The sequence below is a fragment of the Enoplosus armatus genome, chromosome 11 (assembly GCF_043641665.1).
Source record: "Enoplosus armatus isolate fEnoArm2 chromosome 11, fEnoArm2.hap1, whole genome shotgun sequence".
Taxonomy (NCBI): domain Eukaryota; kingdom Metazoa; phylum Chordata; class Actinopteri; order Centrarchiformes; family Enoplosidae; genus Enoplosus; species Enoplosus armatus.
Window position 1 is genome coordinate 11,924,787 of NC_092190.1, and position 26,487 is coordinate 11,951,273.

The following is a 26,487-nucleotide window of genomic DNA, read 5'->3' on the forward strand; positions in this document are numbered from 1 at the left end:
CTAATGGCACCATAATTAGAATGTTGTTTATTTGGATACAACTTCAGTGATATGCATGTTTTTTTTGTCTTTCAGTTCACCAACAGAAAGTGCCTTTGAGAAGATATCCCCGACTTGAAGTTGGTCCGTGTACATTGCCGGCCTCTGCTTTCTTTAAGACTCGGGCACCAACACAGGATACCTCAGCTGCAAGCCCTTTTCCACCACTTTGCACAACATCAGCACCTAGAAAGTTCTAAAATAGAGCCATAATATAAGAGGACAGAGAATAAATGACCTGAGAATGTATGACTAAAATGACAAGTCTGCATTAGCTTTCACTTGTCTGATATTTATGAGCACCATCATCTGTGGAATATACACTTGAAAGTGTCACAGACAAAAACACATCTGCAGTTGATTATTTTGAGATTTCTCAGTGATTGACCAACCAGTTGACCGTTCTGCTCCAGCTGATGGACAACTCACCTGTCCTTTGTTTTAAAAGAGGACTTTGTGCATAGAGCCAACCTGTAGCTGTTTGTGTATGAGGCACAAGACAATAAGATTGACTTTGTAAAAATTAAATTTATGATTACAAAATTTGGATATGGCGTTGAACGTTTCTTCAGTAAGAGACACAAAATGGCTAACTCTGGAAGTCTGTCGACAGTTTCAAAGAGGAAACTGTTCTCGTAGTGATGAGGAATGCAAGTTTGCTCATCCTCCGAAGAGCTGCCAAGTTGAAAATGGGAGAGTTATTGCCTGCTTTGACTCCTTGAAGGTAAGAAATATTCCACACACTGTATTATCTGTGACACTAATGATCCTTTACTGAATGTAAGAAATGTTTGCTTGTATAAAGGAGTAGACAACTTTAGAAATCCCATGAAATAAAAAATGTATTTTCCATGTTGTTACCCCTGTCCCTGAGTTAATGCTTTCACTATTGTGCTAAATCAAAAATACATTTTAACATTCTTATTTTTTACAACCTTTTTGCTGTTCTTGAGAGGCATTACTCAGAGTGTTCTTGGGCTGCAGGTTCCATCTTTGTAAGGCCATCTAGCTAGCCAGCCTGCCCCATCAAATACAGCTAAACCTGCGGTTCTACCAAGCTAACTGGCGATAACAGCAGGACGTGGGTTGGGGTGTGAGTTTGGAAAAGCATCCCTGATATCATTCACAGTTTCTACACTGCAAGGTTCAAACATATACTATATAGTGTGGGATAAAAACATAACTCTTTTCTTTCTCCTCTTCTTCCTCTCCTGTAAGTGTTGATAATAGAGGAGGGAAATGGTCTTCAGCTACTACTGTCAGTGTCCAGTCTAAAGTCCTAACCCAACCTTATGGTGAAATTTAAGCTGCCCCAACATCCAGTTTCCTGCAGAAACATGTGAAACCACAGAGCAAAACTGCAATCTCAAATGCAGCTTTATCTTCCATTACATATAGGTCCAGTCAGTAATACCACATTTTTCCAAAAGTAGAGGAAAATACCTGTCAGACGTTACTCTCATCACTTATCTAATGCAGACAGTGAAAACATTCTGGCAGCCAGTTGGATTACGGCCAGTTTATTCTCCTGTTTGCTCAGTTGCCCTGAATGAGATCAGGGCTGCCTTAATCCACTCTCACACAGTCACTATCACAACACAATACAGCTTTGCCCCCAGGATTATTCTCATGTTGAGTCATCGTCTTATCTCCTGACTGTAGGCAGTTTATACACAGCTTGTCTGGACAGAGGGCCTTCTCTGTGCCCGAGTGGTCAAGGGGCCTGGGCTAAAGGCCACTGGGTAAGGACTCAGCTTTTGTTTACGGGGCACACGCTCTACCACTGTAGCTGTGAATTGATCAAAACTGCACTGCAGTTCTATATATATATATATATAGATATATAGATATATATATATATGTATATGTTTTTATCCCACACTATATAGTATATGTTTTATATATATATATATATATACCAAGCCTAGTTTTATCTTTATTTTTAAGAATGCAGGAATAACATCTTAACGTAGAATTGCAGTCTGTTGCAAGGATGGAAATAAGAGGTCAGCTAGCAAATCTACAGCTGTTGCAGTCATGTGATAATGTCGCTCTTCTTTATTTATTAAAAAACACAGCTAACTGCCCAAATTGTGCTTTCTGCTTATTACCCATTCATCAATTACTCCTTACAGAGTTAACTTTATTATACTGAAGAATGTGCACATGTTTGGTGTAACTAGTATCTCATGACTTCCATTAAAGTAGCTGAGAGTCTCGTTGATGCACAAATCTAACTTGAGCTATTACCTGTGGCTAGCTCTCACGACGCCTGTCAGACTGCGGAGAAGTGAGCATACCTGTTCATCATTTCATTCAACTCTGTTTCATGCAGATTGGCAATAAACTTCACCAGTAGCAGGTGTTGCTACTGAGGTTTCTTTTAGATGCATTTCTCTTGGAGACAATGGGGCAGACAATAGCAACCAGCCCTCATAAAAATATCCTCTCTAAACTGGAAAGAAGCGAAATACTGTCAAGACACAGTATTCAATGGGCAACAGCTTCTTCTTCTTTGGGTTTGACTTGGCCCTCCATAGCTGTGGCATATGAACCTTTATGCCAGTGTAAGGCATACTTTCGTTTCATACTTTAAAGTAAACCAGAAAGTTGTACAAACTTGTATAAAAATCATGAAAACACGAAACATTTCAGGAGGGGGTGAATACTTTCTACTGGCACTGCATTTTCTCAGCTATATAGAGACTAATGAAACATTGATGTCAGCTAAACCTACATGGATATTCAGTGAAAATAATTAATATAAATCTCTTGGGAGAAATGCAAATTAGGTGAAGTTAGTTAACGTGATTGAAGGATTTGAATATGTAGAGCAGAGGGAGCTAACCTCTCATTAGGCTAATACAGATGCTTGATTGACAGAAACTGTGTTGGGAGGCTCCTTTTAAAAGGAGATAGTAATGCTCAAGCTTAATAACCAGGCTGTTGAAATATAAAGCAAATCACAATTGGATTCCCAGAGCTGGCAAGCTCAGGGACGTCTTATGTTGCCAGTCAGCTTTTTCTTAAAGTCTACAGTACAGTCCTAAAGAGAGCACTGTGAATGGATATCTGACTATTCTTCATCTAATTCATGCTTCTTACTGCCCTGTCTATTACATTTGTGTTGGATGGTTGGTCCTGCAGCACATCATGTACATCCAAAGCTAACATTCAATGCGAATGTGGGAGCTGTGTAGATGGAGGTGATGAATACTTGTGTAACACATCTGACTCTCATGCTGGAGGAAGAAGTTTGCATCTCATTTTAGACCGATGATTAAAGCCATTATGTTTGAAATTTCCTCCCCAGTTTCAAGGAACAACTTAAAAATGTCATGATAAGGTAGATCATTTAGAGGAATATAAGGAGTGTTCTTGCTCAGGAGTGTTTTTTATGCCTTTTCTATTTTCTCTGAATTACAGGGCCGATGCTCAAGAGAAAACTGCAAGTATCTTCATCCACCTTCACACTTGAAAACCCAGTTAGAGATAAACGGGCGCAACAATCTCATCCAGCAGAAGACAGCAGCAGCCGTGCTTGCCCAACAGATGCAGCTCATGATCCCAGGACCCAGCCTGCAGCCTGTGGTGAGGTCCTCATAGTTATTAGGGAGGAACTTCTTTTTGTCTTATGCTCACTTGTAATATGTATTGTCATTCCTCATAGACAACATTTCCTGTTGCACAGGGACTTGGCACAAATACTGGTCTTGGGTATGGCTCATACATGACACCTTTGACCCATGGAATGAGCCTCGTCCAAACAGACAACCTCCCAAGCACCCAGGTTCTTGTTCCTGGGAGCCCACCTGTCACGGTCCAGAGCTCCTCTTCTTCCTCTTCTTCTTCTCCCTCACAGAAGCTGCAGCGTACAGACAAACTAGAGGTATTCATGTACCACAAGGATTTGACATGATTTGATTTAACATGAAAAAAATACATTAGTACTTCAGTGAGTTGACATAATCTGGCTACATGCTACAAGCTGAGTTCCTCTCGCTGTCTTTATATAATATCTTTATATTGCTCGTCTCAGGTGTGCCGTGAGTTTCTGCGGGGAAACTGTGCAAGAGGGGAGACGGATTGCCGCTTTGCTCACCCCAGTGACAGTCCAATGATTGACACCGCTGATAACACTGTCACTGTTTGCATGGACTACATCAAGAGCCGCTGCTCCAGGGAGAAGTGCAAGTATTTTCACCCGCCTGCACACTTGCAGGCAAAAATCAAATCCAGTCAACAGCAAGTCAATCACACAGCCGTGGCAGCCCAGGCCGCAGCTGCAGCCATGGTAAGTCACAGCCTTATCCTTCTGACTACTGTAAAGTGTGTTAGTGTGCACAAAAAATACATTATCCTGCCAATAATATGGTGGTTTTTGGTGTAATCGTCTTTGCCATGACATCACTGAATGTGGAGCACTATATATTTGTTTACTATAATTTTCATATAGTGGCATAGTATATTACCTTAAAATTTACCTGATGTCTTAGTGTTTAACAAAGCAGAAACTCAGCAATTACATTCGTTGTTTTTTTCCACCTTCAGTTAAAACTGTAAGTGAAAGGCCTAATTAGTGATTTCAAAGATCAGGGGTTTTCCAAGTCTGACCCCACCCCCCCCCCCGGCAAATTGGCACCATTAAAAGTATGCTGAATTAGCTATTCGCACTTCCTGTTTGCTATGTGACTATGGCTGTACAGACAACTATCACTGGATTGCTTTGATACTGAAGAAAACTTGATGATTCTCAGTTCTTACATAGAGTAGTAAGGAGCGTCTGTTTTTCTATGATTTCTAAGTCGATTTATAGACGTTTATTCATGGGTCATGGCTCTGAGAGGGAGTGCCGTGTTTGATGCAAATTGTGGACTAAATCAGCAACTTACTTCCTGTTGTTTGTAGAACACCAGCATGCACCTGTCCCTTTCACCTCATGCAGTATCTTTGCCTCATATCTCTCCCTCTGCGACCCCCATACACCACAGATGTAAACAGACCTTTTATCATGACATCAGAAAACATTATAAAGAAGGATGAGATGAGATTATATTTATTGTAGTTGTTGTCAAGGGTTAGTTCTTGTATTAAAAGACCTGTCAATTAAATTGAGAGTGATGGCAGGTTCCGATCTTGCATTTTGAGTTTTTGTAATGGAGCCGTGCTTTTTTTAAGGCTTGTGCCTTTAAACAGACCCAATCAGAAGATGTACATTTGCTATGTTGGCACATGCATCAGACACTTCATAGACAGAACAGGTGCTATATTGCAGTTAACTGAGAGGTCTCATTCTGTGCTATACAGTATGAATCATTGTAATGGCTGCATAGTGCCCAAAAGAGCAACGTGATCTGTTTTGTATCAACATCACAGTTTTCCCCTTCATAATTTCTGCCATTTCTGTTTGCCAGTTCTTGCATCTTGCAACATTTCTTGGTTTGGTTTCAGCTTTAACATTAACTTAGTTCCCTTTAAACGTAATGCATTTTCAGCCTCTCACTTGCCATGTGGCTTCAGTAAAATACATCATACATCATCTTTTACAGTTGCTTACATTTACATTATATTTTTGTTGCATAAGATTTAGGTGGTGTTTTTAAGGTCACAACAGCAATTATGTTTTGTTGTGTACAGTACAAGCACAAGAGGCATCTGCCATTCCACCAAAACCCCTTGGTGTGAATGTAGTAAATGGAGCTCCACATTCTGTGCTTTATGACATTGGATTCATGGTTATTTCAGCTAGCTCTCATAAAACCAAGGCATCTTTCATATAACAATAAAAATGATGTGCATTACATTGTTATCCCTTCCTGAAAGCTGTAAAAATCAATGTATGAATTCTAAAATGATGTTGTGTGCATAGTTGCACTGATTGCGTCGTGGCAGTGTTTTGATTACAATTAACAAACTCTGATCAAGAGATGTTATGATAGTGATCAATATACAATGTAAAAAGTATACAAGACTGTGCCCTATCATTGTATATCTATGTTGGCAAAGCTATTGATTAACTGTACATGTTGACCTACTAATGCAGGAATCTTTAGTTAGTGTGTCCTTTAATCAGTTGTTTTGGTTACTATGCATGCATACTGTGTTTTATGTGGTATACTACATTCAGATTATTTTGTTTTGTTTTCCCCTTCTCACCTATCCACAATGCTGTCCCCCATGATGCACCTCTGCTTGCTGTTACCTGTATGTTAATACGCTTGAATCCCATTGGCCCACTGCCATCATGTGCTCGCTGCCTGCTATTAAAAGACTCAGTCGACTGCCAAAGCAATGAAGCGATCCCTCGAGGCAACTGTAGACCTGGTATTTTCACCTTTTGCTTTGGTTGTAGCTATTAATTGTACTGTAATAATTTTTTATTTTCTCATATAGTCTTTGTGTACACAGTGCTTAATTTGAGAGATATTTAATTTGATACATTATTCCATTCATATTTGTATCCTAAAACCATGCTTGATTTTTTTCACTATGTGATAACAGTCTCATTTTATTGTGTAGTCGTGTTTGCTGTTTTTTTCCACTTTTTTTTTTTTTTTACAATGAATAGTAAATATTAAGTGTGTGAAATGTAGCTGAACTGAGAGAAAAGAAATTTGGCAAGTTTTGGTGTGTCATGTCTCCTCTTGTTACTTTTCAGGCCTTCCCCCACAGTATCCTACAACCCCTACCAAAGAGACCGGCTTATGAGAAGAGCAGCTGGGCCAGCTCTCTCCTCAGCCCCAGTTTTTTGCACTACCATCAGGCTCTGGCCAACACACAGCTGCAGCAGCCCACTGCGGCATTTTATCCCACAGGTGAGCTTCTAAACTTGTCTTAATTCTGTTTTTCATGAATATCAAACAGCCATCGTGCATTTTAGTATTTACATGTGACCTTTTCCTATTGTGACATGTCACAATGTCTTCTGTGAAAAAAGTCTGCGCATGATGACTGTTTATGGCTCAATGGGGCTCTTAAATGAAACTAAGCCATAATTAATGTATTGATCACATCTGTACACCTCTGCTCTGAAAAGTAAAGCCTGTCTTACAAAAGGTATATCGGCATGCAATAGACATGAAATGTTTCTTATGTGGATATGATTAGAGACACACTGGATTGATTACAATTAAATTGCCTGCTAAACTTTTTCTGTCAACGTCACATTGTTTCAAGGAATAAGTGGAAACACACACTTTTTAACTTAAAACTGTTGTTTTGTGTCTTTACCCTGAACTTGTAAATGGATGTAGTACTTTACTCAGCTTAATTTAATCTGCATATTTGTTAAATCTTTTCTGTCTAAACACTATGGGCCTTATTTGTTGTGCTGACTACACTTCAGATGTATTATGTGCGCTCAAGCCAATGTTTATATTGATATGTGTCAGACGCGTTAAAATACCGTCTCTCTTTCCATTTGATAATCACACAGGTTCTGTCTTGTGCATGACTCCGACTAACAGCATTGGTAGGTCCCTTCTTTATTTGTTTATAAACTATGTCTCATAATCAATGGAGAACACAGGTGAAACTTTCATATTAATCTGGTCTACTTGTTATTCCAGTGTAGGAAAGCAACAATCAGGAACCCACATGAAAACCACATCGTAAAATGATCAGAGAGGATAATTTTACAGTTACTTTTACAGTAAATATTTTTGTTTGTGTTGCATACAAGTCTTGTGATGTACATATTTACTTGTAATATATTAATAATCCTTTCTCAAACATCACTTCAAGCAGTCAAACACAATATAGAAATGTAAGCATTTTGTTTGTAGAATTGCACCATTGATTAGGAAATTTGATCAGCATCCCTAATATTCACTTCAATGTTCTTTATACTCTTGTATGATATAATATAATGTCTTATAAAAACACTTTGATCATGTCTGGTGGCATTGCTGTACATGCCGTCTCTTTTGAGATGTCAAATTATGGACAGATTTCCTAATTTTATCTCTTTATCAACCCTCCTTTTATGTTCTCCCCCTGCTGTCTCGCTTTGCTGTGTGATCACATGCCATCCGCTGGTCTAACCCAATGATGGCTTGCTGCTAATGTCATTTTGTATTTGCCTGGCAAGAGAGAGAAAAACATTGCTATGGTTACCATAATGCTCCACCTCCCTTTTCATTGCTTTCATGGTTCCCTTCCTGAAAAAGTCCCCATGATGTACAGTGCTACGCCTGCTACTGTCTCTGCAGCAACTACTCCCGCCACAAGTGTCCCCTACGCAGCAACAGCACCAGCCAATCAGGTTTGCTCCTTTTTTAAAGCCTTCTGTCATAAATCCTTGAGCTCTGAATGAGTGCTTCATCTTTAAACCAGCTGAGTTGCTTCATCAACTTAACATTGCCCTGCTTGCATTGCCTATCATTCAGCTTCATCTACCTGTAGGTCATCAGTAGAACTAGGTTGCATCTCACCCTTTTCCCTCATGACATTTATTTAGAGGTCTTTCATCTGCAAATAGTGGCGTTGCATATGTTCTTTATTGCATGTTTTTTTGCTTTGTTCAATGTCAGTGTCTGTTTCATTACTCAATACGCAGTTCAAAATGTTCTCTGGGGAGGATGAGCAGGGTCAACAAGTCTCAAATGATATATGGGATGAAAGCTTACAATATATTCATACTTGCTCTATAAATGTCAGACATTGCCTGATACAGTTTAAAGTGCTGCACAGGTTATACTATTCAAAAGCTAAACTGAATGAAATATTCACCAATGTTTCCCCTCTTTTATATTAAAATAGAAAGCCTTGGGACAGAAATATTCACTCCAATATACTGAATATCCTTCTGGAGCCAGATTCCAAAGTGATTATATTGGGAATATTGGGGGAAAAAACCTTATACTTAAATTCTGGAAAAAAGCTGAAGTTCCTCCAGTGGATCACAGAACTAACTGATACATTACACTTTAGGTTTATCATGACTAATAAACGGAAGCATTTTTTTAATATATGGTCACCATTTTATGTTTTCTTGAACAACACTCAAATTAAACACAAACTCAAAATTATAAGTAGTCCTGGGGGGGGGGGCAGGTGAATTGTTGACGGGTATATCCCCCTTTTTCTTATTTCTTTTCTCTCCTGCTCTTTTTTTTTTTTTTTTTTTTACGCCATGTTTGTGAAATAACTTCCAATAAAAATATTTGAGGCAAAATGTTGTCTAAAGTGAGGAGCAAATGCTTAAAACACAATAGTAGCTTATGTACTTGTCATACTAGTTACATTAATTAGTTAACATTTGCATCTATTGTATTATTATCATCTGTGAAAACCCGCTATCCTGATCAGAGTTTCATTTTTATACATGAAACTTTGCAACTTTGTGTGTGTGTGTGTCACATTTGAGATTTGTATTATTTATATTTTGGTAATCTCAGTTGCCCAGACCAAAACATTTGATGGTTTTGATTGATGGCGATTGTAGAAGAGTCCATGTAAAATATTTGGTCCTCAAAAACAATCTTCTTTACTTTGTTTATTTTCCTCCTCTCTTAGATCAAACATTTGTTTCATACTGTAAGTGTAGTGTCGTATGCATGTATACAAAACTAATGTTTAAACTCTGCCGACCCACCGGTGGGTCCATCTTTTTAAATGCATGTTGTGTGGCTGAGCGTTACACAAGAGTTTACTTATATTGCAGTGAAGGTATCCAACAATACACAATACTGTGTATTTTAGGTAGAATTCTGGGAAAATGTGTGTAAGATTATGCATAATACACTTGTGCAATATTGTTATTTGATGTAATGATAAAGGGGAAATTAAGACTAATATCAAGAGTTAATGGGGTTATGGTATTCATGTCATTTCATTTTCGTAATTTTTTTATCCATCACATGAAAATTCTTGATGAGCACTTGATGATCTTTGTCATGTGACACAAACACATTTGGACCAAGTATATTTCCAGTGTATTAAACCACTAAGTGACTGTCTTTTGCCCCTAAAACAGATCATCCTCAAGTAACCACCAGAAACAGAAGTCAGTGTCGTGTTGCTGCTGTTAAAGACCCCAAACATCTGCTCTGTAAATACTCCGTTAACAACACACACAACCTACAACAAGCTGCATGCTGATAACATCACAGATGAAAAAGTTGTAGACATCATTTTGATCCCTCATAATAAATTACATAGCTCAATTACTAGGATTATACCGTGTTAGATAAGTGTCACAGAAGATTATTGTATGAACCTGCCTTTGCACCTGCATTAACATGCATCCTCAGTGCATAATAATATCCTGGTTTCTGTTTCCTAAACCAATTCTGAGAAGGTCGGAGGTGCATTTAGCCTCTTCATGAGCTGAAATGCAATGTGTCTCCAGTTCACATATAGCCTCATAAATAATAATGAACTTCTCTGATCAAATTCATCCAGGAAACACAAAAATAGGCAGTGTGGATTCATGTTTGTTTTTCACTGACAATTTTAAATTGTGTAAATATCACAAGAGGTAGAGTTGAGCATGAAACATTCAATCTGAAACCAGTGTGTAGACAGTGCATGTTAATACCAGGTGTAAAGGGGTCCTATGTTGGAGATTGTTAAAACTGTATCATCATAATATTGGGCAGCAAGTTATTTTTTTTCCCTCTTGAATGTGTTATGTAAACTAAGAGAAAGGTTTTTCACATTAATGATTGTTGATCTAGTGCCAGATTTAATAGATTTCATTGTTTTAAACAAACTAGTAAAAAGCACTTGTTTTAACTTTAAACTCCACGTTGTAAAAGTTATAGAAGTTCCTTTTAAAATGTCCTGAGGGTAGTCGATCTGTATTGTTTACCCTGTCATCCCGAGAGAACAGGATCAGTGCTCCACCTCCTGGTGTGCCTTTGCATTGCATATACAGTATGTTTGCTGAGAGAAAATACTGTATAATCCATTTGCTGCAGAGACTTGTTTTTCTTCAAGGTAGTGAAGCAACAATGATTAAAACACTTTTATTTCCCCCTCTTCATTATATGATGATGGTTGACTTGTTCATGTATCTGTAAGTAGTTTTCACTTCTGGGGCCGGTTTCACGAAGATAGACCTTGACTACGGCTTTGGTCAAACTCATAGTCAGATTTCAGATAGACATCGAAATTCATCTGTTCCACAAAGCTGTCCAGTTATTGATTAAATTAAGTAGGACTAATGACTGACCTATTAACCACATTAAACCGCTCAGCAGAAAATGTTTCCCTTCTGGGAATATTGAACCAAGAGTGTAATACAAAAAATTTAGTATAATATCTCAACACGATGCAGACCTTTTAATGTGGCAGGGCTCAGTACTCAGCCAAGAAAACTATATATTTCCAACAGGTTACTTTGGTCTCTGAAAACTCTTTCTCTGCTCAGTACTCGCTCCACAATATTGTTAACAAAACCACAAATTACGAACCACGTTTTCCTCTTTTAATGTTGTTTGGTGCCACAGTCAGCAGGGATCACTGATTGTTACCATGGAGACACTGGTCAGCAGGTGTCAGTGATTGTTACCATGGACACGTCTTAAGTTCTGAGTTAGCCTGGGGGTGGGGTGGCTGACATTTTAGGCTTAAAATAAGTCTTAATGTCTTTATCTATCATTTTTGCATTAGACTAATCAAAGCACAAAATGAAGACTGGCCTAACACTACAGACCGGTGTCTTTGTGAAACCGGCCCCTGGTTCCACTTGAAGATGTAGAAAACTTCTTTTTTTTTTTAAGAAGAGCCTCCACAGTCATGCAAGTTAACTCAATAAAAAAGGTGTGGAATTACTACTGCTCATATTCAAACTGAAGTTCTTGTAAGGGTTGAGTTGAGTAGCGTGTGAACTGTCTTAATGTTACAGTCAGTTGTCAGTACTGTACTATTTGAATGTTACAAGTGCCTATATAATTGTGCAGATGAGGATATCCATGCATATGTAAAAGGCTTTGTGTGAAAACTTAAATCTACTCTGACTCAAGTCACATTTAGAAAGAAATGTTTTGCAATGCTATGTCAGTGCATTAGTATTTTGTGTGCGCCTGTTTAGATTTAGCCTTACAATTAATTTTCACTGATGCTCAAATTTGTATGTATGTATAAGAGTTGATATCCAGCTTAATTCTATTTTGTTTCACATTTAAAATGATGACTTAGTGTATGACAATGTCTCCTAATTAGGTTTATGCACAGTTCAAATACTTTATGTAGTAAAGTAGAATTTAAGGAGCTAGTGAAGTTTAGTCACAGTTTTACCACATTATGCAATTACCCATCTTTGTTTGAAACTTACGACAGGCAGAGTGGGTATTGTGTCTGGTTAAGTGAAAAACAAAACTGACGTTAAAAGCAGTTTTCACTCATATGTGTATGTGTGTCATATATGTAAAGTTCTCTTGAACGCGTAAGTTTTAGTCCCCTATTTTGCAAACAAACAGTGTGTGCAAATATCAACCTGTCCTTTAATGTTTCCTTAATGTCCTTTCAATTGACTGATATAATTTGTTTTTTTTAATGAAAACTATACTTTTTTGTGATTATCCATCAAGAGATATTGCATTTGTTCACATTATTTTCCAGTTTTACACATTATTGGATGGAATATAAGGAGTATACTTGCATATTTTAGTAGTTTAACATTAGACAAGAACACTTTTTAAAAATGTATTCTCTTCTACTTTATGATGAATGTAATTTATTAAACTGACATTAGCTCTGCAGGAGGTTCATCAAAGGGCCTTGATCTGTTGTATTAGCCTATGAAAAAGCCGTCTTGTGTCCAGGGATCAAATGTTGGAGCGAAGAGAAGCTTAAAACATTTCATCCTTGTCACTGCCTTGTCACCTATAAGGGACAACAAATCTTTGTATGAGCAAGGCCATAGAATTGCTTTTTATGTACAAAAGTGCATTGTACAGGCCACATTTTATGGAAAAACTTTCATAATAGTGTAATAATAGTTTGTCATTTAATTGTTTTGATGTGTTGCTGAGGCAATCTGAAGTTGCAGTGATTAAAAAAAAAAACCTGTATTTTTGTAGGTGATGAAATTGTTTTCCCTCCTCACATTAACACATTAGGTTGTGCTGTCAGATATTTGGCTTTACTATGCTATGGTGAAACACTAAGAGAGCCAATGCATAAAAATACACTTTGACATGTGCATTTGGTGTTTTATATGGTTTCCACTGCATGTTAACATCCTGCAGCAGAAGTATAATCCACCCTGAGGGACCACAGCCTTTCGCAGACACAAGTCAGACGGTCAGGAGTTGATGGTTCAGCAGCTGTTTTTATTTTCAGAATATGATTGCTTTCAAAGTTGACAAATGTTCCCTAATTTATTTTACCTGCAAATAAAAGGCATGTAACCGAATGTTTGATTCACCTTTTGGCAAAAAGCTTGAATGTGATGGATACACCTGCACATGGACGTTGTTTGAGATTCTGATCACCCAGTCGAAAAGATGTGGACAGTAAGAATGTTTAGTCTGACTGACTGATGGAAACATTTCACTGAAGCACTTTCTCAACAGTCAGGTGACTGAGACGACATGCTTCTTGTGAACTTTGCCTTATCTTTGATCTATAAGTTTGTATTTGTTCAGTAATTATGAATTCCATTTCGCTGCATGAGTTTTTAGTTTGAGGCCAAAATGACAGTTTGTAAAATAAACTCAAACACTATCCTGAGAAAAGGCGTGATGTTGACAGGACTGGCTAGCTTGCGAAGTATGCCAGTGGGTTCCATCCTGGCCTGAATATAAACTTTCCCTCCCCCGCTTTTTGAACCTTATTTGTGAAAATTATTTAATTTGTGCATAGTTAAACATTTTATGTGGATAGTTTTGTTCCTGTAAATTCAAAATTGTGTAAAATCTGATGTCGCAAATAAAAAAATGTCAAGTAAATGCCATGCTGTCAGTGTCTGTTGTTTGATTTTGCACTGTACATTTATGTTGCATCATTTTAATGCCAGTCATTCTACAGTAAGACATTAAAAATAAGTGATTTGCAAGTTTCTTTTGATTCTGTTGGAAATCTGGCTGAAAACACAACCTGAATCAGTCAACTCACAAATAAAATAAGCAGTTATTAGACAACAAAGAGACAATTAAACTGTATAAATAGCAAGAAGAGATAGCTGTATTGGTCACCTAGCCATAAAAGGCAAATCAGACTAGAAGATTGTGTTTTTCTTGATCCATAATTTTATTTTATAAATTCTTTCTTGCTGGTAGGGTGTCTGAAAGTTTCATTGTATTGTACTTGAACTGAATTATTTTCCACATGTCAGACAGGTTCTGTAGTCTTGGTATCGCTGCCTGCACAGGTAGAGATCAATAAATAATATAATATAACACATCTCTCGACTTTATACGGTCAGGCAGCTTTTACACAGCATTCTCAAATTTGGACAGCAGCAACAAAAATGCAGCGTTACCATGGCAACAGCATCCGGTGCATTTTCCTCCTCTTGGATACACATCCCCGAGCTGCCCCTGTGATTGGACGAGCTCTCTTTTGGGTGTCACTGGGGCAACCGAATGATGGGAATTTTAACACATGAACGGAAATGCAACCGCCGAATCTGACTGGCTCCCTCCGCACGGCTCCCATTCAGTCACAAGTGAGGTTTTTCAGGGAGCGGGGGCGGCCGTTGGACTGTTCGCACATCCGTCTGAGAGGAGGGAGGATCCGCACGCTTTTCTGTTTTTTTTTTTCCTTTTTTTTTTGTTGCCTCGGTACGGGAGCCGAGCGGGGACCAGCTGGTTACGCAGCGGCCGTGGGTCTCCACCCGAGAGTATGGCGGCTGGGATTGCACTGGAGAGCGAGGGGGAGACGGAGACATGCCAGAGATGGTGAAAAAGAAACAAAGAGACGCAAGTTCTTCAATGAAGTGTCGAAACAGTTTCAGTTGGTGCTGCTTTCCTGAAGCGGGCTCCTGCTTGAAAGATCGCGCCTGCGGTTCAGTCTAGGGGCGACCAGCGTTTTTCCAGTGTCCTCGATGGAGCAAGTTTGTTTTTTTTTATGATGCACACAGAGGGGTGAGCTAAGCAGATGAAAACCGGCACGGTCCACATCATCACTGGGCGATATTTGCTTCCTCCCCTGTGCACATTTTTTGGACAATTGCAGTCCTCGGATGCCCGTGTAGCTGTCAGTGTCTGGCCTGCATGGGGGAATTTCTACAATGAAATCCATCTTGGGGCACCGAGTCTTTGTGCTCTGCCATAGCTGAGCAGCGGCGAGCAAGACCGTGTTATTGACAACCCGCTCAAAATGGGACACGAGTGGTGAATGTGATTTCGTGCGGGAACATTTTGAGTTCGTTTCAATGACGCGCGGAGATTGATACCCTAACCCGAGTTGATTTAAATCCACGATGCGCGAGTATAAAGTGGTGGTCCTGGGCAGCGGTGGGGTCGGGAAATCCGCCCTCACTGTGCAGTTTGTTACCGGGACGTTCATTGAGAAGTACGACCCCACTATAGAGGACTTCTACCGCAAGGAGATCGAGGTGGACTCCTCACCCTCGGTGCTGGAGATCCTTGACACCGCTGGTACCGAGCAGTTCGCCTCCATGCGGGACCTTTACATCAAAAACGGGCAAGGATTCATACTGGTCTACAGCCTTGTGAACCAGCAAAGCTTCCAGGACATAAAGCCGATGAGGGATCAGATCATTAGAGTGAAAAGGTTGGTGAAATGATGAGGAAGAGAATAATGTCCAGATTGTTAAGTGTGGATGTTGGAGATTATTCTTCACACATAGGGCTGGCCTCAAGGGCTCTGTAGTTTCAGGACGGGCCTAGGCCTGGTCCGAGATGCTCTTCACACTACAGATCAACACAACATGCCTGTTCTATTTTGGTGTACCAGGTCTCACCCACAATGCTTGTAGGTAGGCAAATGCCCTTGCACTGCGGTCCCGGCATCTCTAAAAGTAATCATTTGTGATCTCTCAGAGTAGCCTCATCTTAACAGTGTTTCTGCAGACTTTGTAATGTTTCGCTCCAGACAGTCACATCTTGGGAATGACGGCAACTGACAAGGCAACAGTGCTGATCCATCCTGTCCATCAGCTCTGTGAAGACCAGTCTCTCTTCCAGTCATAACATGCTAGACACTGTCTGTGATCTGCCTAGCTGCCGTTTCGTAGCACTGAACATGTCCACTGTGCCGGATGCTGCAACCCCTGTGAAACACCCAGCCGGGGATACCCAGGATCCAGTGCAACAAACAGAGGCTCTGCAGAGAGCCTCAAGGAAGCACAGCTCCAAATACTGTAGGGGTTGAGGGAACGCACACTAGCGTGAGCCCAGCTTTTGCGGAGGAGAAGCCATGTTTTTAATTAACAGGCTGCACAAGCTCTTTAGGAAGAGCGGCACAATTGAAAGCGTGAAATCGTCTGATGTCTGAGCGCTGTTACACAGATGATCCAGATATGAGGTCACCAGAGTGAGCTGCTGATTGATACATGGAAGAGGTTAGCTGAGGCTAGGCCAATGTACTGTGAAGACACACTGCGTTGTACATTACCCAGTGGCATGGCATGATGTTATAAAAACCCAGTGAGAGCCTAAATATATACTCTACATATATACTGCTGGTTAGATCATTGGTGATTGTTGCCTGTGTGTTAGCTCAGCTCCTGTGTTACAGTGTGCAGGCAGCATGCACTGTGCTGTGACTGTGTGGGTTCATCAGTCATTGTAGGTGTCAGTGGATGTGTTGCGGTCAATGAAGGGAGTCCAATGGGCTCCAGAGAGAGGCATATTGAAATCAGTGCAGCTTAAAGCTCACACTGTTTACTGATACAGCTAATTACATTAGATAATGCTCAGCACAAGGACATCGCAGTCCTATCATGCTTTAGTGTTGTGTTTCTATTTCTGTTGTGACAGCACTGCCTGTTTCTATCACATTCTGCAACCTAAAAATGAAATTTAAGCATCTTAAAGATGTTTATTTTTGTTAGTTGCCTTTAGTCTTTGTCACCTAATTGGATTTAGACTTTCTTTCAAATGCACCTTATAAACAATCCTATAAATCTGTGGCTCCGGATGAAAGAATGAGGTCAACATCTTTCCCCCATATGAGAGGAGAATGGGGAGAGGTATGTTCAGTCTACAGTGTGTGTGTCTGTTTGTGTGTGTGTGTGTGTGTGTGTGTGTGTGTGTGTGTGCATTTGTGTTTATATGTAAATGTATACATGTGTGCTCACACAGCAGATGCAGCCAGGCTGTTATGTGATTTCACACTTAGCACTGGTGCCGTTCTCTAGTGTCACAGCAGAATTTAATTTCTGTAGCAAAAACAACATCACACTTCACATGCTACTCCTACACAATGGTTTATTTCAGAGTCCTATGCTTCATGTGGCTTTAGATTGTGTTTGAAACAGTGGAGTTAAAAATGTCAGGTCATGGGAAGTCTTTGATTCAGTTATGAATGTGCATGCTGTTCTCCTTTTAACAGAGTTTGTTCTGAATGGAAATATGCATATTTTATTTTTCTTATTCAGAGAATTCCTCTTCATTTGTGTAGTTATAAATAGTTATAAAGAGGAGATGGATCAAATAATTTCTCCTTTTAACAACAACACAGTTGACCTAAGTTGCTGCAACACAGAACGTTTCATTGAAAGATTATGTTTAAGATCAGCAAAGGGTTTGCTTTTCTCAGCTGGGTGTTATAGATGAGATCTAAACAAACTAAGGCTGTTTGTATGCAGCCTTTTCTAACCTACACACAGATGTTTTCTGTTATTAAAAGCTTCTGTTGACAGCAGTTATATAAGGTGACTGTGTGTAGTAAACTCAACACATACTTCTACAACCATACAACCAGACTGGGGTCCAAATCCTTTTTCAGTTGATATGAAAGCATAAAGGGCGGACACTATTTGGCAACCTAGCTCTTACTGTATACCCGTCTGAGATCAATACAGGAACCACAACACATAACCATCAGAGTCAGCCATGCTGCCTCTTGTTGCTGAGGGTTGTAACAAATCAATCACAAATTATCTTGTTATATTTAGCAAATTAAAAGTAAACTCTATACCTATTGGGGAACACATTGTTAAACATATGCAGGGCTGGGGTCCTCTTCTGCAGCCCAGTGGTATCCGTAGCACCTGTAGTGTAGTGACAACTGTATTGTTAACAAATTGGTCTCTTTAGTCTTATTTATTTATTCTTTGATCAGGTATTGGCTTATAATCATAATTTTGTTAATAATGTACTGCATTTTAAAGACAAAGCTATCTGGTTGGTGTCAGTTTTCATTTTATTCATTTTAATTTCAGAAGTGTTGCTTTTTTATGCAAAAAAAGGTTCGTAAGTACTAGTTTATGAACAGAAATATTCAGAAACAATTTACTCACATGTTTGCTTTGGTATATAAACATTTTGAATGATGTCCAACTCAGATAACCAAATGAAGAAATCTTAAATCTAGGTCTCCTATTTTGCACCAATTTTCAACAATTACACCATAAGGAATCCAGACAATAGCTTGTAATGCTTGTAATGCAGCTCAGTATCAGACATTTTATGTTTTAGATAACGGATGACCAGCTTGCTTTCTTTCCTGGCTGAAAAAGGACCTGCTGTGCTAATGCTCTCTTTCAAACCCTCAGCTGAAATGCAACAAGTTCGGGCATGTTCTGCTCTGTGGGGTTGATTGAGGGGCATTGTGGGAGATGTAGGAAATCAGTAAATGCAGTAGGAGAAGACAAGACAGGTTGAGACATCAGAAAGGCACACTGCTGACAACATCGCGGACTGATGAGAGAAAATCATGATAATATTAGAAAAAGGGTGCAATTTTCTAGAGCCGATTAGTTGGTCGACAGAAACATAATCGGCAACTATTTTGATAATCAATTAATTGTTTTTTATTTATCAAGCAAATATAGTTAAAAAAAACAAGTGCTACAATTTTTCAGGTTCCAGCCTCTCAGATGGGAGGATTTGCTGCTTCTCTTTTATATATTATTGTAAACTAAATACCTTTTCAGTTTTTTACTTTTAACCGGACAAAAGAAGGCATTTGAAGATGCCACTTTGCGCTCTGGAAGGTTTTGATATTTCATAGACCAAACAATTAATCACAAAAAAAAATTAATTGTTAGTTGCAGCCCCAGAATTTTCATCTTGGACAACATCTGCAGCAGTTACAGGTGTCTCTGTCTGATTTTGGTTCATGATTGTATTTAGGAAATGTAGTGTTGTTATGTAAACTTCAGCAGTCTCGCTGTTCCTGTACATTACACCGTTGTCACTGCGTCCTCGCTGCCAAAACACTGGTGACCCGTCGCGACCGCGTCGGCATCCACTCAGGTCAGAGGCGCTGCTGTGCGTCGCTCTCACTCTGAACCCTGTCAGCATTTAGCGCAGAGGCCGTGGGTGCACGTGGTTACACCCTGGCCTGCCTGTAACCACTGGGGACCCCATCACTCCTCACTTCAGCTGCAGTTAACTGTACACCAGGGATATATTGGTGACTTAACAGAGCATTTAAGTAGCGGCGACATGGTCAGAGGATAGAAGAAAGAGGTGAAATAGGGTACTATGATAAACCGTGCTGTTGGCACTGATAGACTGCAGTGGTGTTGTTGATATCTGAAGTCTACGTGTTTCTAATTCTCACTGCATGTGTACAAACTCCTGTCAGCATTGTACTGAGGCTTACAAACTGTGGAGTTGTCAGCCCAAGGCTTGTTCTTGTGCCAACTGGTTGAAAGGATCAAGATCAATAAATGGAGGAGCAGCAGTCTCCCAGTTCTCCCAGAAAGATCCTCTTTCATCTGTGTCTTTGTCTGTTGTGAAAACTGGGCAAACGAACTGAGCTAAAGTTCAGTGATGATTACCTAACAGTGGACTTGGCTTTCAAAATTATGTGTTTAAGGTTGCAAGCAGTGGTGGGTTGTAGTGTAGCCGCCCTGTTCAAATATCCAGCAAGTTGTTTCTGCTCTGTTTTGGGAGTCACTACTTCAGAGAGGGTGGAACTAGTTAGAGCAAATGCTAGATGCAGGAGTGTAATTAGTGAGAGAAACGCATGTTAATTTACCCCAAAAAACAGGTTCCATTTTTAGCCAGTCTAGCGGCATAGCTTTAGGGTTGACAATGTTAGTCGGTCGGTCCACCACTTTGGTCCAGTCTGAAAATACTCAACAACTATTGGATGGATTGTGCCAAGATTTGTACCCATGGTGCTCTGAGGGTGAATGCTAATGACTCATCAAAGTTTTCACTGATCTTGTGAAATTTCTCAACATCTACTGGATAAACTGGCACAAAACGTGGTACTGACATTCATGGTTCCTAATGGTTCCATCTTAATGACTTCGGTGGTCTCCTGACTTTTCCTCTAGTGCTACTATGAGGTTGGCATTTGTGTTTTTAAGCGAAATTTGGTACAGACGTTCATGCCCCTGTCAGGATGAATCGTAAAAACTAACTTGACAGGTAAACTGAGCTTCATGTGTAAAAATGGTCGAGTGCACCTTTAACATGTGACTCACAGTATATATGCTTGTGTAAACTTTGTACTTTGTACCTTTACAAGAGTCTCACTGGTGCTACAAACTGAACATTTGCCTCATAATGTACAGTTCAGTACAACAAAGCTCCTCACAAAGGGTAAGGATGATGTCAAACTGTGGTTTTCTAGTTAGTGACAAAATGCCATTGAACTATTCTTATAGAAGCCCATTGCAAACTGAAGTGGACTTGACTTAAACTGTTGCCATGGATAAGTCACAGAGGAACAAAACCACAACAAGCAATTATGAAAACGGCCAGGCAACAAGCTGTCTAGGCATAAGCGGTTTCTAGCTTTTTTCAAACATTTCAAAAAGAGTCAAGAGTCAGCTAACAAGCTCTTCAGTTTTATATGTCCTAATCCAACTGTGCAAAGTTAACAAATTCACCTAAACATGCTAAAGTAAGTTGTGCATCATGAAGCATTAACAACAAACTGAAAGATTATACTATATATTAGTCTTATGTGAGTCTTATGTTAGGCTAAGTTTTGTGTCGACGCTCCAACAGTTTCCTCAGTGTATCATTTTCAGACATCAGAGGAGAAGGTGACTCGTCACTTAGGCCATATTTTTTAAATGAGTCTCTGAACTATTCAAATCTTAATCTTAAATCCTCTCCTTTCTTACCACTATTTTATGGAAAAGCAATCTGAACAAATGTCAGATGCAGTGGCAATTTGCCTTTCAGATTTTAGGTATTTTACTTAGTACAGTAAGAGGAGGAATTTATCTCAAACTACATATTTATTGCAAGGAGCTAGTAGTGTGTCGTATTATTTCTGTAATACATCAGATCCAAGGATGACCAGGCTGTACAGTCTGTCAGCTTCACTACTCGTTTATCTTTCCCATTTTGACATCTGTCTCCATCTGTGAATAGCATCAGATCCTGAAGCAGAGAATTAGTTTTCACAACCTCGAGAGAATCCAAAAGAGATTTTAAGTAGTATCCCTGATACTGTCTTTTTTTAAAAATCTTTCATTCTGTTGAAAAGCAGAAAATGTGCTTGTCATGGCGTGTTTACCAAAGATCCTCCGGATATCTATTCCTAATTTAAATCTTTCTTCGCCCTGATGCTGTGCCAGAAGAGATTAGTTTATTGCTGCTCTCTGACTCAGCTGATTTCTGTCTACTGACTAAAGACCCTCCTCAAAAGGGCCGTTGGGAAGAGGCCCAGCACGCAGCCTGGCCAGACTCAAATCCAGAGACCACTGGGTTTCCACCGTCCGTCCGTCAGCAAGGCCTGCGTGAGTTGATGCGTCATGCATTATAGATAAGGTGTGTCTGGGCGAGCTCGAATGGGTGTCTGCCATCGGGGGCGCCGTCAAGCTCACAAGCTGAAGGCTAAAGTATGACATGTTGTTTGAGCTGTTTGTGTCACGGCACAGACACAAGCAGTTGTTCATTTGTCTTTTTGAGGCTGTGTCTAAACTCATGTAAACCGCTGTGTATGTGTTCTGCGTTTAGGGACAAGCCTTGCTTCCTTGCATCAGCCGCTGTTGGGTCCAGACACAGTGTGGCCAACACCCTTCATGCTGAGGCCCTGGGAGCCTCGGTATCCGTGGCAGCCACTGTCTCACACCTCCTGGGACTGCTGGTTTCCTCCTCTGTTATTATGACTAAATATAGACCCTCTCCTTTGGTACCAGATGTCTTTGTGCTGCACTTGTGTTATGATGAGGCCCAAATGAGCTACATGACTTGCATATGGCTGTTAAGTCCTCCATTATGGTGTTTGACATGACCCTGTTGGACTGACTTCACTTGGATTCCTCATGCTGTTTGAGGCATCCATGATGATTATAGTTTCTTTCATTTGATTTGAGGTTTGACATGCAGGCAGCTCTACCAAGATCACATGTTGGCGGTGGATTAGAGCTCTGTATCCGTTGAAGTATCGTCTGGATGTTAGACCAAAGAAAAGAATAAACAAATTGATAATGATGATAATAATTACTGTTACATATAGCTGAATCGATTTGTTTATAGAGAATTAATTGGCTATTAACTATCTTGATAATTGCTTCATTGGTTATCTCATTTTTAAGCAAACATAGCAAAAATTCACTGGTTCCAGCTTCTCAAAAGAGAATATTTTCTTAGTCTTCTCTCATGTTAAACTGAATATCTTTTGCCTTTTGGACAGAACAATACATTTTAAGACGTCACCATGGGCTCTGGGAACTTGTGATAGGCATTGTTTTGCTACTAGACCAAACTATTAATCGATTAATTGTGTATAAAATTGGTAGATGAACTGATAATGAAAGTAAACTTTAGTTGCAGCCCTACTAATATATCACTGTTAATAATTATCATTGTGGTTGTGCATTATTTCTCATTTAAGGAGCTTGAATCCATACACAGAGCTCAGCTACTAAACTTCCTAAACTGTGTTTTTTTTTCTGGAGCAAGTAAGATTTGGGGCAGGAGCGTGATCTTGTATCAGAAAGCATGTGAAGTAGATAATATATAAGATAGTTGGCTTTCCATAGGCCTTCTTGAGAGATTTACAGCAGGAGATTTGAGCCAAAACCACAGCCTGGGGCAGAAAAAAAGAATGGCACCATTACCCCAACTAAACGCTGAGCCCCCTGTGGCTTCTCCTAAACAAGTGCAGCTATAAAAGTAAAGGTTTTGCCTTCAATCCGCTTGCCCACAACTATGTTTAGGATACTTCAGTGAAGGTGGGAAAGGGACTTTAAGGTTCAGGGCAAGAACAGCCTACCACCAACAAGATGTGGTCCAAAATTATTCTCAGGAAAATAATGGCCTTGCTGTTTTATTGACACCAGGAATGCAGTGAATGCAGCCTCCAAGCTCGGAGAACACCATCGTGCTCTTGGTTACACACCGACCGACCTCTAAGATCGTCTCTTAAATCCTGGTAGTTCCTCTCAGCTTGGCGAGCCGATCCTGGGAACAGAACAGGATAGTCGAGATTAAAGTTCACTCTGGATAATATATTCATGAGCAGATCAAAGTCGGCGCCCTATTCTCAAAAAGTTTAAGCTCATTTAACGCTGAAGCCTGCAGCCCCTGGCCTCTGAGATGCTGCTCGACTTGGAGAAGTATCACAGTTGCTGCTTCTGCAGTCTCCCCATCTCTCCAGAATTATTTATTTCCTTGTATACCTGTTACCATAGCAATCAAGGATGAGGATGATTTTTTTCCTATCAATAATTTAGAAGCATGTATATTTCATAGAGCGAGGGGAGCATTTGAAAACCCTAACGATGTTGAGAGGTGTTCGGGTGCATAACTCTGGTTAGATTTGACACTGTTGCTCAGCATCGTGAACAGAGACATTTAAACTCGGTTCAAACGATGGGTCCAACAGATGGAAAGCGCTCCCTTTCTAGCCTCACACACAGATAAGGATGAAAGAAATAACCTGTTGTGTACCAAAGGATGTGAATCCGCATGATCCGCTGTCTCACTGATGTTTTTGATCTTTGTTATCTCCTCTGATGTGTACAAACTGCCTCAGAGGCCCGCCATGTTTCCCAAAATCAAAACTGATGTAGTGATTATATTGGTGAAACTGCGTCAGAGCCGTTCCTTTTGATAATTATAGTGCAGTAGCCTATTTAATTGAACTGGCTGTCCACTAAGTAGTCCAGTTCCACAGTGACATGTTGTGCTCCAGCAAAATGGCAGGGAGTTCAGAGCTCAAAGGATTATGGCCACTTCCTACCCTCAGGAGTCAGAGCTCTACTACCCATTTCCTGTTCTCTACTGGGTCAGGCTTTAGACTTTGTGCTTACATGAAGCGAAGTGGGTGGCATGGGGGTTCAGTGTTTAGCGCCCCACAGCAAGAAGGTGCTGCCCTGGTTCTTTATGTGAAAAGCTTCCTCCCACAGTCAAAGACCACATGTACACCGAAGTAGAACCACTTTAAAACACACATATTTTTCTTTCCATTTTAGCCTTCCATCCACAATAAGCCCACGTTTTGCACCCAACTGAGCTTTTTGAAAATACTTGTGGTAGATTCTGAAAAAGCCAGGCTTATTTTGTCATGTTGACGGTCGAAACTTCACTTTTTAAAAATCACTGACAAATCATTGTCAGATTGTAAACCTGTGCTAAAAATGTTCAACTTTCTTGACTCCAAGACTTTTCTTACAGATTGTCACTGAAAAACATGTGGATTCTTTTAATGAAGCATTCAGGTTTAAATTGATTTTCAGGCAGATGTTTTTAATGGCCTCACACATTCAAAAATAGTTGCTTCTTGCTGCAAAAGGTCATTTTAACTGCATTTTAACAACGAACAAAGCACTCTTGTAATGAGGACAGCTCAGAAAATGCTTTCTTTAATAGAAGGTGAAAAGAGAGGTAAGAGGGAGACAGATGTGTGAGAAAGCACAAATGAGTTCCTGAGTGTGTGCCAGGGTCCCTCAAAGTAATCTAATATACACTTAGTAGTATTGTTAAACTTTGTAGTATTTAATTTTTATCTACGGTGGCATGGCGATATCATAGGGATGGCAATTTTGTGCAGACATTCAAGGTCCCCAGAGAATGAATCCTAATGACTTTGGTGATGCTCTGATATTTCATATAGTGCCATCATCTGGTCAAAAATTGTGTTTGTCCAATACTTGGTTTTATGACCAAAACTGATTTCATTCCCATCATCCTCAGCTGTACGTTGTATTTTGTGCTAATTAGCATGCTAACACACTAAACTAAGATGGTAAACATGGGAAACGTTATGCCTTCTAAACATCAGCAGTTTGGCATTAGCATGTGTATAGTTTGTAAGTGTGCAGAGACTGTAGCACTTTGAATAATTAAGCTGGTGCTAAATAGGGGGATAATTATAACAATGTTAATTTCATCTATATCACCCACTCTCAGGGCATTAATGTCTGTCCTGTGAAAGACCAGTGACCCAATCAGGATGTTTCCCTGCCTTTTGCCCATCAGCCTCCCTTGAACAGAGAGAAGCAGGTCAAGAGAATGAGTGAATGAGGCTAGGTTGTCCATTGTTGCCATTGAAAGAAACACTGTTGAATGACCTGATGTTATCATATTTCAATAGGGTGCTATACAAAGTGAAATATATGAATTATGGATAATTGAATATGCAAAGGTTTTATTCAGTGGTCCAATTAAAACCTTTTGAAGTATTAAGCATGTGTTAATACCAAGTTCTGAAAGCGTAATTGCCTGTCTTTTTCAACTAAGTTCAGTGAATATATAAGAACACAAAAACTCACTGATTGCATCCATACAACTCCTCAGAATCAGTTTTTGCTGACAACCCGATGTGGGCCTGTGTCTGTCCTCAGGTACGAGAAGGTCCCTGTGATCCTGGTGGGGAACAAGGTGGACCTGGAGAGCGAGAGGGAGGTATCGTCCAGCGAAGGTCAGGCCCTGGCCGAGGAGTGGGGCTGCCCGTTCATGGAGACGTCGGCCAAGAGCAAAACCATGGTAGACGAACTGTTCGCTGAGATCGTTCGGCAGATGGACTACGCCGCCCAGCCAGACAAGGATGACCCCTGCTGCTCCTCTTGCAATATACAATAGCCCCGGCGGCCTCCAGGAACAGGCCAGGCAAAAAAGTCTACTTAGAGGAAGCTACTCCGACTCGCAGCAGAGACATACACACTTAGACACACACACACATGCACATGCCAATTAAACGGAAGATAAATTCATGGTTGAACGCGATGGATTTTAACTCCATGGAGCATAAAATCAGCAGTGACATGATTATGAATAACAACATGTGAGTCATGAATACATTGTGAACGAGGAATGCCAGGAATCTGCCGCAAGAGAAATTGATAAATGACAAAAAGGAAACATGCCCTCGCCTTATGTTACTCTCTTCTGTTGTTTGGGTTTTATTTTCATCCTTTGAGTTGTGGGTGAAAAACCATCAGCAAAGAAT

The 26,487-nt window shown here is 40.0% G+C and overlaps 2 protein-coding genes across 6 annotated transcripts; both read left to right on the top strand.

Annotated features, from left to right (window-relative positions):
* The first annotated feature begins 317 nt into the window (after nucleotides 1-317).
* Nucleotides 318-10,299, top strand: LOC139292800 (muscleblind-like protein 2a). Of its 3 annotated transcripts, XM_070915186.1 has the most exons (9): nucleotides 318-763; nucleotides 3,466-3,630; nucleotides 3,710-3,928; nucleotides 4,079-4,333; nucleotides 6,310-6,363; nucleotides 6,698-6,854; nucleotides 7,475-7,510; nucleotides 8,208-8,302; nucleotides 10,016-10,164. In XM_070915186.1, exons 1-9 carry the CDS (start codon nucleotides 590-592, stop codon nucleotides 10,028-10,030), a joined length of 1,170 nt encoding a protein of 389 aa, XP_070771287.1. In that variant the 5' UTR covers nucleotides 318-589; the 3' UTR covers nucleotides 10,031-10,164. The 3 variants fall into 3 exon arrangements, with proteins under 3 accessions (XP_070771287.1, XP_070771285.1, XP_070771288.1); XM_070915184.1 differs by lacking the exon at nucleotides 8,208-8,302 and having other exon boundaries at nucleotides 10,016-10,299; XM_070915187.1 differs by lacking the exons at nucleotides 6,310-6,363; nucleotides 7,475-7,510; nucleotides 8,208-8,302 and having other exon boundaries at nucleotides 10,016-10,299.
* Nucleotides 10,300-15,409: 5,110 nt separating this feature from the next.
* On the top strand, nucleotides 15,410-26,120 carry LOC139291943 (ras-related protein Rap-2a). Of its 3 annotated transcripts, none has more exons than XM_070914014.1 (3): nucleotides 15,413-15,547; nucleotides 15,599-15,726; nucleotides 25,883-26,120. In XM_070914014.1, exons 1-3 carry the CDS (start codon nucleotides 15,413-15,415, stop codon nucleotides 26,118-26,120), a joined length of 501 nt encoding a protein of 166 aa, XP_070770115.1. The 3 variants fall into 3 exon arrangements, with proteins under 3 accessions (XP_070770117.1, XP_070770115.1, XP_070770116.1); XM_070914015.1 differs by having other exon boundaries at nucleotides 15,413-15,472; XM_070914016.1 differs by having other exon boundaries at nucleotides 15,410-15,726.
* The last annotated feature ends 367 nt before the right edge of the window (nucleotides 26,121-26,487 follow it).